Source organism: Microtus ochrogaster, unplaced genomic scaffold, assembly GCF_000317375.1.
Source record: "Microtus ochrogaster isolate Prairie Vole_2 unplaced genomic scaffold, MicOch1.0 UNK52, whole genome shotgun sequence".
Taxonomy (NCBI): domain Eukaryota; kingdom Metazoa; phylum Chordata; class Mammalia; order Rodentia; family Cricetidae; genus Microtus; species Microtus ochrogaster.
This window is the reverse complement of record NW_004949150.1, coordinates 880,123-891,906: the sequence shown is the minus strand read 5'-3', so window position 1 is coordinate 891,906 and position 11,784 is coordinate 880,123. Positions and strand designations below refer to the sequence as shown.

Here is an 11,784-nt window from a genome sequence, read left to right as displayed (position 1 = left end):
TGAGTGTGTGTGTGTGTGTGTGAGTGTGTGTGTGTGTGTGTTTAACCACAGGACCTCACCAAAAATCACTGGCTAGCTTGGACTTTGCTATGTAGACCAGGCTGGACTCAAACCCACTGAGCTCTGCTTGCCTCTGCCTCCAGAGTTTTGGGAGTAAAGGTGTGCATCACCACACCTAATCCTCAAATTAATATTTGGTTAGACTTGTGACCTATAAAAATGTACAATACTTGCGGGCCAGTGGTGTCCAAATGCCTTTAATCCTAGCACTTGAGAGGCAGAGGCAGGCAGATCTTTATGAGTCTGAGGCCAGTCTGGTCTACAGATCGAGTTCCAGGACAGTGAAGACTACACAGAGAAACTATGTCTGGAAAACCAAACAAATAAAAATGTATAGTACTAACTTGATGCTGAACTATGCCACCAAACTGAAAACATTTTATGAAGCAATACAAAAATGAAGGTAACTGCACTGGATTCATGATTTCCAAGTTGAGGGGGTGAAAAGTAGGAGTTGGAAGATAATGGGAACTACGTAGTACGTAGTATTTCAAGCTAAGAGAGCTATGTTGGAAAAGTATTAGATATGAAAATTTTCAGAAATTCAAAGAAGCCTCATATGACTGGAGAATAGAATGTCCATGCGTTTACTTCTAGGAAGTACATGAGACAGGAGATACAAGAAACAGTGAGAGGAAATTAGCAGAGAGAGCAAAGGCCAAGACTAAAGGACACTGTAAATCAGGCAGAAGTGATGGATTTTATTACAACGGGTATCGTTATGAAGAGTACCACAGGATAGGCAAACCAGATGTCTGCTACAGAATAAGGCCCTTCGGTGAGCAGAATGGAACTAAGGAGTGAAACTATTGCAGTAATGTAGTCATGAACTGTTGGTACCTTCAACCGAGGGAGGAACTACCTTATACAGTGTACCACTGAACCTAAAATTTAATTTATCAGAGCATTAAGGTACTAATTTTTTTATTATGTAGTGATTAACTGTAGGATAAAGTGGAGAAAGAAAGACATTTAAGATGACTAGCAAGTTTTTACTTAGGGAAATCATAAGGGAAGGGACATTCATCAGAGATAGAGCTAAATTCAACAGGAAACGTTGGTAAGGGAGGAGACTGGTTAGGAATTCATATTCTAATATATGCACAGTTTGAAGTTGCTACTTATCAGGACGCAGATGTTGTATAGGATTTAGAATGTAGTAACCAGAATAATCCGGAATGTATTGACTTTATGTTAAGTTAGGCTAATCTACAATAAAACATCTTCCTGTTCTCACCACCATAAGCTTCAATGATTTGCCATAATAGAACTTAGGGCCACAGTAATGTGTTCATCCCCTCCACTTAGCCATTCAGGGAACAAGTCCTCTGGCTTGTGTCTAAGCCATCTTATAAACAAAAACAGAAACAAAACAAAACAAAACAAAACAAAACAAAACAAAGAAACCAAAGGCTGTGAAATGATTTTCAGTGTGTTGGCATAATCTTGTTTGTCGCAGTTGGGACAGATGTTACTGGTTGCACCCAAGCCAAGCATGTATGATAGACCCCACAGTTCAAAAGGCAGGTTCCACAACAAAGAAGTCCTGGGTGCAAACTGTCAGCCATGCCATGCCCGAGAGTGTTTGTCCTGGGATTGGAACATCAGTCACTTCATGCTGAACAGAACATGAAGAAAAATGCATGGCTATTTTTTATTAGTAAAACCTGAAAGTGGAAAATAACATTTCTGCCATCCCAGTCAAGAGAATTTAATCATATTGGCATCAAGTGCCAGAAGTGGAATCTAAGTCAGGAGTTGTGAAACTACAGTCCCCAGAATGAGTCCAGGCTACTGCCTGTTTTGTAGATGGTGAGTCCTTGAAACCTATCATGTAGGCTATGTTAGCAGAATTGAAACATTTCCTCATCGACTGTCACTTATTCCTTCTTGAGAGGGAGACTCTCAAGGTGTAGGAAGTTGCTGTAACTTACAAAATCTACAAGGCCTACCCTCAGGGTTATAGAAGCAACAGTGGTTGTTTATGAGGGATGAGGTTTTACCTAGTCAAACTGCCCATAAGTATACAATATGCCCCAGGAATGCATATTCTACCAGTTAACACCAATGCGAGGGCAGCTTTTCAATGATGCAGTCACCTTGGCGTCATCTGTATTTCTGGAAGCAACCTCTCACCCACGCTCCTGTAAGTCCTTCCCATAAACGAGCTGGTTCGCTAAGCTATGCATGGATGGAATTGTTTCTACGTTCTGTAGTCAGTGTCTTATGTAGGGTGAATAGCCATTTGTTCAGATCTCCCCAAATCCTATTTGTGGCCATTTGCTCATATATTGCATACAATTCCTTTCACATTGTGCAGCAGGAGGTGAGACAGAGACCATATGACTATGATACTTCCATGGAGTTCTTTATAGGAAGACTTTTCAGACTGTGATATTGGACATACCCAGGGCAAAAGCAAAAATAGATCACAGTAGATGATCTTTAACATAAAATTATGTGATTGAATTATGGGGTATTAGATAATATCACTTAAAGAAAAGGAGCATGTGGTGAAATAGAGTCGAGGATTTAGGATTGTACTAGCTCACACTGACAGCAATAACACCGGACTTGAAAAAAGCAAACATATATTTATGTCATGCCCCAGTGCCCTTTCCCACTAGCTTTTGATAAGAGAGATGTAATTAAGTCTATGCAATATTGTCAGGTGGTGGTGGTGGTGCATGCCTTTAATCCCAGCAGGGATATAGAGGCAGGTGAATCTCTCTGTTTGAGGCCAGCCTAGCCTACAGAGTGAGTTCCAGGAAAGCCAAGGCTACACAGAAAAACACTATCTCAAAAAAACAAAACAACAACAACAAAAAGTATTAAAGAGGTATATGTTTGAAAACTCAGAATCCAGTTGGCAATAACTCAAGAGTGCATATTTATTTTAAAAAATTAGTTCATCCTTTTCTGTGAAGATATTGAATTATTTCAAATTCCCCCAAAGTGTATTAATATTTTTGAATCCACTATTGGGCAAATGGGAGTAGGTATGGATAGCTATCTGTCAATTTGGATATATAAGAAGCATCAATTTATTTTCTAAGATTTACTTTCTATTTTTGTCTTTTAAAAAATATTTATTTGCCAGATATACACTCCTTTAATTCTAGCCCTTGGAATGCAGAATGTCCTTGTGTTCAAGGTCAGCTTGGTCTACATAGTGAGTTCCAGAACAGCCAGAGCTGGTAGTGAGACCCTGTCTCACAAAAACCAAAACCAATACTAAAGCCAGAGAGAGAGAGAAGAGAGAGAGAGATCATTTTATTTTTATTTACTTGTGGGTGGGCACTCTTGTAGACTCCTGTGCTCCAGCACATGTATGAGCCCATGTGTATGCATTCCCAAAAAGAGCAGAAGACAACATCAGATATTTTGAAGCAGAGATACAAGTGGTATAGAACTGCCCAACATGAGTTCTGGGATGGGAACCCATGTCTTCTACAAGAGCAGCAATTTCTCTTAACCTCCGAGTCATCTCTCCAGACCTCATTCTTGCTTGTGTTTTGATATGGGCACCATGCTTCAGTATATGGTCTGACACCAATAAATATACAGACAGCACTAAATGAACACAAAGGGTATTACAAAAAATAGAACACATACAGCCGGGCCAGACGATAGAACAGGAATTGTAGGATCAAAAAATATTATGTGCATGTATGAATATTAAGTAAAATAATTTTTATATTTTTGAAAAATCATTGTACTTTAGTGCACATTGGAAGGTCAAAGCAGCTGAATTCTGATGGCAGCAACAGCATCAGCAGCAGCAGCAGCAATGATAACAAGGTAGAATTTACAGCAGGAGGTGAAGGCAGGCAAGCAGCATAGATTTATTTCTTGTATTGTTTGATATCTGGGCCACTCATTTGAAAGTAGCACCTGTTGTGAGGAAGGGACTTCTTCCTTCAGTTGATACTTCCAAATACCCACACAGACCCACCAAGGCATGTCTTTCATCACTAATTCTAGATCCTATTACAGTGACAATTAATCTCATCCATCACAGGTGGCATTTATGTCCCAGAGTTGGGTGGGAAGGATTTAGAATCTTAAGAAGTGTGGGCTCACCCGGAGTCTCTGTTATTACTGACTTCTAGAGATAACCATTCTTCTATACTATATATTGCTGAAGCTGGAAACCAGTATATATTATATCATAATATTTCTTCAAATAGCTTCTTTTATTTCTAGTTTTTTTTTTAAAAAAAATCCTTTTATTAAAAATAGAGTGTCAGTGTCAGGCATGGCAGCTCATGCTGCTAATTCCAGCACTCAGTAGGCATAAACAGGTGAATTTCTGTGAGTTTGGGGCCAGTCTGGTCTGCAAAGAAAGTTTTAAGGTAGCCAGAGCAATTATATAGAGAAACCCTTCTCGAAAACCCAAATTCAAAACCCACTCTCCCCCCGCAAAAGCATAGATTTTAAGCATAGTATATCCTGATTATAGATTTCTGTTTCGCTGCTCTTTCAGTTCCTCCTTAGGATCTACCCTCTTTCTAATGCTCATCAGAAGAAAAACAGGCATCTAAAGGATAATAATAACAACAAGTAGGAGAGAACAAAAATTGAGAGATTGGAACGGTGCAAAACAAACCAACAGAAGAAAGAGAGCCTAAGGAAATCACAGAAACAGATATAGATGTACAGACTCACTCATTTACATATTCAAGAGTCCCATCAAAACACTAAAGAGGCCAGACAGTGGTGGCACATGCAACTAATCTCAGCACTAGAGAGGCAGAGGCAGGTGGATCTCTGTGAGTTTGAGGCCAGCCCAGTCTACAGAGCAAGTGCTAGGACAGGCTCCAAAGCTACAGAGAAATCCTGTCTCGAAAACCAAAAACAAAACAACAAAACAAAAACCAACAACAAAAAAACCCTACTAACGTGGAAGTCATAATATATATGCAAAGGACCTGTAGGGTAAAAAGAGAAAATAAATATACATAAAATAAAAATTAGAATGAAGACAATATTTTCAAAAGTGTCAACAAGACATTTGAGTTCATTTTTTGTTGGTCACCTGTTACTGGGTATACAACTCATCTTTAAGTATTTGTTTCCCCAGTGAGACTCCCTTAGAGAAAACTAAATTATTGTTTTCTTTTTATTAAATTTATTTTTGGTTTTTCATGGCTATCAATCTGTGATAACCTCTAGGTTAGAACCCCATCTGGTGCAGACCCATGCAGGCCCTGTGCGTGTTGCTTCAGTCTCTGTGAGTTCATATGATTTTTGATCATGTGGACTTGGAGGACCTTGTTTAATTGAGAGTCTCCATCTCCTTTGGCCCTTGCACCTTTCCACCTCCCTCTTCCACATGGTTCCCTGAGCCTTGAGGTGAGAGACCTGATGGAGACATCCTATTTAGTGTTGAGCTCTGTGATGTTTCTATTCTCAGGCTGTGAGAGTATTTGCATTGGTTCCCATTTGCTGCTGGAGAAAGCTTCTCTGAGGATGATTGAGCAAAGGTACTAATCTACAAGTAAAGCAGAATGCAATAATTCAATTTATTGCTATGTTATTTTAGGCAAATCATAGTATTAGGTTTTGCCCTAGGTCCCTGGGCTATCTAGTCTCAGATTCTTAATTACCCAAGCTGTGTCAAATATGGCTTCCCACTCATGGAATGGGCCCTAAGTGAAATCAGATATTAGCTGGTTTCTTGCATACGCTCTGCCATCACCATTTTACTAACATATCAGAGAATCAATGATACCGAAGTTGTTTAAAATTCCCCTTCCCCTCTTTCCCAAACCACTAGGCTATTTTCCAGTCTTTGTGTCTCTTTCTGTGTCTCTGATTGTGCACAGTATAACTGTCCTTTTGGAGTAAGCCTTTCAACCTTAAGTTACTGAGAACCTAAGATAGTGTTATTGTTTGGGGTTCTAGAGATTTAACTCAGTGCCTCGGAGATGGTAGGTTAGTGCCCTAACCTTGAACCATATCTCACTCCTCTAAAAAGGGAAGGTGTTTCAGGTTTGAAATGGAAAACTTGTGTAGAAATTTGCCTCTTGTTTCGTGTATTCTTTGTGTTTGAGTCATACTTATTTTCTGAGATAGTGTGCCCAAAATCTGTATTGCTGCCCAATAGAGAAGCAGGTAGGGATAACCAGAAGGGAAGTGAGTCTGCTGACATTTGTGCAGCATCCTTTCCCTAAGTGTTTAGTGTTTAAGCTCTCTCACAGCCAGCATTTCTTCCCTGTCCTTATTTTCACTTTCCCCCTTTCCTGATTATAACCTTTTTTTTTATTTCATTCCCTGGCTCCAGCTTCTGTTTTCCAGATGTTAGACAGCTTTGAGCTATAGTATTCTGTATTTGCTTGTGCTATGGCACTCCCCATGTTTCAAAGACTGTTATCAGTCACACAAACTTTGATAAAGTTCTATTTCCCTCTGGATCCCCAGTCTTTAGGAGATATTTTGCCATCAAAGAGGCTACATATATTGCCAAGAAACTGATCTGTAAGTAAAAGTCAATGGTCCAAATTTTAAGTATTGAAGAGAATAGCTAACATTTACATAGCACTAATCTTTTTTTGTTTGGAGATAAGCAGCTCTGATAATAATTCTGGGAGTATGTGACTGTTAATATCTTCATTTTACAGAAGGGAAGAGTCAAAGGCACAGAAAATCCAACAATTTGTTCAAGATCACACAATGCGAAGCAAAGAACTGTTGACTGATCCCAGGTAGTTTGGCCCCAAATGGTGACGTCAGCCTGCTCTCATACGTTGGCTTGTCCTTACTAAGAAGGTTACAGACTCAGGGTTTTGATCATTTATAAAATTTCTCTCATATAACATGCTTACAAAGAAGCACATAGGGGAGAAAATATGAGAAAATGGATTCTGTTTTTTCATTCATTAATACTAAGGATAATTTATTGACATATTTATCTTAGAAGGGTGAAATTCTCATCAGTGTCACTGTTAGATAAGGATGCTTGCAGCTTCTCCCTGTCGGGCTCAGCCTTACCTGTTACACACCCCTCAAGAAACAGGAAGCAGAGAACCTGCAAGGTCAAGGAGGAATTCATCCAGGGATAAGGAATCTACAATGAAGGCAGAGGGGGCACCAATCAGCATTTACCATCTCCTGATCTCTCCAAACAAAAGAAGAAAGTAACTCAGACTTTTTATTTATTTTTCTAGAGCGACCACACGTAATCCCAATGGTAAATCTAATGATATAGCTACAACTGTGACATTTAAACAGCTGCAAAGCAAGCATGTCTTCGTATAGAAACTTAACTTACTCCACCAAGTTGAAATGTTAAGTTCTTATTGTTTTAGTAAATTTAATAGGTTTGCACAATTGGTTTTTTGTCTTTGTAATAGTTTATCTGAATAGGCTCATTTTTCACTTATAACATGGAAAACCAAATTTTTTTTTACTTATCTTCATTATAAACTATGAAAATATTTTAACTTGATTTTTATTGAAATTTTGATATCTAACTAGGTTTCCATGTAGTTTCATATTAAATATATCTATATGTAACTAATGAGCTATCATGAAAAGTTTTCGTTATTCCAATAAAATTTAGCCTCAAATTACCAAAGGGGAAGGAAACAAGCCCAACTGAAACACTGAGTGTAGAAAGAAAACATCAAAACTTAGGAGGTCCTTTGGCCCATTTTGGACAAAGAACAAACACACATTCATTTATTCATTTATTTAAAAAGTGTTGATTACCTATTATATACAAGGCAAAAGCTGGTATTAACAATGTCTATTAGAATATGATAATAAATGAGGATTCTAAACAGGACCAGTCCATCAACTCATTTATGTTCTAATGGCTGGTTAAGTGAAATGATGGGTGTTGTCCATTAAGGCTCTTAAAACACCCGCAATCCTGGTAAGTAATAAGCACTGTAGTTATAGTTACGTCTTGTTTCAAGGCTAATAAGTAATAACACCCCACTGAGGTGTTCAGAACCCAAACTAGTTATAACTAAGGGTGAAGAAGTAGACTGGTAACATAAGCCAGACCTGGAGTTTCCAGCTGATGATTGGTGAACAACTGGCACGGTCTATAACTACATCAAGTACTAGTAGTATGCATCTCAAAATGCCATATTAAATACAAGGGTATTATTAATACTAAATGGGATAAAGAACAATTCGTGTGGAGGTTTTATTGAGGAAACAGTAGTCCACATTATCTAGATGTAACTTTCCTACCACTTGCTAAACTGGAATATTTACCATTTCTTGGTATATGTATTTTACAGTATGGGAAACTTGATACATGGTCTCACTTATTTTCTCATAAAATTTGGAACTGTGGAAGAATGTTGGCTTTGTTTTATGTTTATTTTATTTAAGAAATTAAAGCCATGAATAGTGGTAAATTTGAAAAATGGAACTAAACACATGAAATTATAATTCTTTACTTTTACATTTTTTTATTTTAAGCTCTTCTACTGTATTACTATAAGTGCCATTGTTATGGAATTCCTCAGAATGTCTCCTGCTGTATAAATTTAATCTAAACACTTTAGGTTTTCAGTGATTATGATTCTTTTCTGTACAAGACTCAAGAAAACTGTTTTAAGAATTATTGTCAGGTAAAAATAGTTTCTTTGATTCATACACGAAAGTTTCAGATATCTCATCTCATTAGCTATAATGCTAATATTCTCCATGAAGTTATAATATGGCAGAGATTTTTAAAATAATTGAAACATGTTAATGTTTTCATGCTATACTAAGTGTTGAGTGTCTACACATGAAGATAATTCCTTTGTTACATAATGATCTATGTTTTTTATTGGCCTATATAAAAGCTTAATTGTTAACAGTAGAAATGCTAGAACAACATGATGGCAATCAACTTTCTTGACATATACAGGTTTATATGGACCCAACATTCTTTCAATTATCCCTGGCCTTGGCAGTCAGGAACTTCTCATGTGTAGTGTCTTAACTGAAAGACAAGAAAGCTGTAAGAACAAAAAGGTTTCAACATAAATGTCTTCTCTGGAATTATTCTGTTTGTTTTCTTTATTGAACATAGCCTGGATGCTTTTGTGCCTCTAAAGGTTTAGAACATGTGGGACAGGTAGAAGTAGCAAGAAGTGAAAAAACCATAGCTCTCGCTTCAACCACACAGTCATTGACACCAGTACTTTAAAGGAACCCCAAGTCTTACAGGCAGGACTTCTCAGAAATAATACTGTTCCCATTTCTCTTAATTTTCAGGCAAAACAATGTTGCATCCCACTGAGATCGCAGGAGTGGCAAAGCTCCCCTCTCCTGTGTCCATATACCCCATGTACTAAGTTCAGCATGTCTTTGAACTGTAAGGTTAGCAAGGAAGAGTTCGTCTCTCATCCCTACAGAGTCATATAAATCTTCTGAATATCTTCTCAGAAATGGGGGAGGGGGCCTAAAGGGAAGGGAATAATAGGTAGAAGGGGGGAAGTTTCTGGAATTTTTAAACACCACCAAGGCACAGATAATTCAGTTATCTGGGGGTGACTAAATATTTAGATCTGCTGTCAGTACAGAGAACAAAAGTTCTTGACTGCCTTTGTCAGTTCCCCCAAACAAGTCCTAGTGGATGGATTTCAGATTGGCCTGTTTAATGGAGAGAGGCACTCTTGAGTGAGAGGGGGTTAAGTCAAGGATGGTTGGAGCTGCAGTCACTGGTGGCTCCTCCAGGCTGGTCATGTTCTCTGATCCCTAACTACATAGCTGGATTAGAAAGTGCATCAGTTACATGTGAAAAAGCATGTGCTGCCCTTCCAAAGTCCAGACGTGCTTGAAAACTGTGGTGTATATAATTCAGAACAATAAACTACGTGCACAAAAGGAGTTTTATCATAACAGAAAATTCAAAAGTAACAATTTCATCACACAGTTACACTGCTGTTTTCCTTTTTTTTTCCATTTTTCTAGACTTGTCCTTTTTTGTTTCATTTTTTTTTAAATTTCCATTTTGATTTTATTTTTATGGAGGGCTGGGGAGGGTAAAGATTTTGTCCACTGAAAATTAGTCACCCTCAATGATATATATTTTAGAAAAAAAAATATGAGCAGCAAGACTCTCTGGAAATAAATTCTGTTTGATGTCGCTAGTCTGTCTTTTCTGTTTTGCCCTCCTTCACAGCAGCCTCTGAAGCTTTCCGCAGCGGGGCTTTCTCCGAGTTGGCATGTCCTTGGCCAGAGTCTGCCGCGCCACCATTTTTGTGAGTAGTGTGTTTTTCCAAGTAGTTAAGCATCTCACTGAGGACTGTTTGGAAAGTGCTCAGAGCTGCACATATTGCTGGCGTCCCGAAACCATGAGTGATCAAACTGGAAATGAGAAGAAGTAGGAAAAATTCGATGAATCATTTGGAACACACACACACACACACACATGCAAATCCCTATAATTCAGAACATTCCACTTGACATTTAACTGTGTTCTGCGATGTTTCTTTTTATTATGGGAAACGATACAATTAAATTAATGCCCTTGACCTATAAGATCAATAAGATGCTTGCACTCTACTGAGACAAAGACTCACGGTTGACAGACTTGGTGTGCATATATTATCAGTAACTCTGAGTAACAGATGACTCGGTTCTTTATCTCATTAGGGAACAGATAGAACATGTTGTCTTTCTATAAGCAAGGATCATCTTGCTTCCCCAAGAATGTCATGTATGCATGTGAAGGCATAGGTCCCACTTGAGAAAGACAATTCACAATATTGAGAGTAACTCTTGGAGTCTAGGAGGAGGATTGGCAGGTCAGGTAGTAAGGAGTGGTTGTGATTAATATACCATATGCATCTATGATATTGTTACAACAAACTATGCGCCCTTTTGTATATCTAAAATGACTCATAAGAGAGCCAGAGTTGGCAGAGTGTGCCTGATAGCTGGTTCCTCTGACTTCATTCCTTTCATGGCAAAAGTGCCTTTCTAGGCATATGCCCATCCACCTGAGGATTGTATTGTCAGATTCTTCTGTACTGCTTTGACTAAGAGACCAAATGTTTGCAGGAGGATATAAATTAGATAGAGGTACTTCTCATTTCTTATATAGACATTGAGTAGCCTTAATTTCTTCTTGAAAAATCTATACACTACACAGGTGAAGATACCTCCCTGGTGATAGAGAAAGAAGGAGGTAGAAAGAATCTATATCTAGACTCTGAGATATTGAGAAATAAAGTTCTATCTTATGTAAGCTGCTTTTTTGCTTGGAAGATAACTAGGAGAAAGTAGCAAGTATATGTGGGAAATGTTGCTTCAAACTCAGCATAAATATTACTTCCAATTATGAAAGATGTCTCTCATTGAACAAATATATAGCTGTACATTAACCCTCTTGTGAAGAAAACCATCCAGATTGCTCATTTGTGCCAAATTGTCCTTAAGAGATACTGTCAGTTTTCTTTTCAAAACTTGTATCTTATAATAATAAAGAATGCATACATGGCACATGTTAGACATATATTATCACACATAATACAACATAGTATATAATATATATATATATTCTATATCTAATAAGTAGAACTACTAACTGTGTACAAATACAGGTTTTTTAAGTTATGATGACGACAGTAGTTTTTCATTAGATACTCCCATCTTAGTATGTTACCACTCAAGATATACAATCCTTTTTATCAAAAAATGAAATGTTAAACAATACAAACAAAGAATATGAGTTAGCCTACTGACACACCTTAGTCAAAGTGCTAATAG

The 11,784-nt window shown here is 37.8% G+C and overlaps 1 protein-coding gene across 1 annotated transcript in view; it reads right to left on the bottom strand.

The window, feature by feature from the left end:
• Positions 1 to 10,160: 10,160 nt before the first annotated feature.
• Tfap2d (transcription factor AP-2 delta) overlaps positions 10,161 to 11,784 on the bottom strand; it is a 52,717-nt gene continuing 51,093 nt past the window's right edge. The window contains exon 8 of the mRNA XM_005369560.2: positions 10,161 to 10,380. Within this exon, the coding sequence (XP_005369617.1) occupies positions 10,161 to 10,380 (220 nt within the window). The remainder of the gene's footprint in view (positions 10,381 to 11,784) is intronic.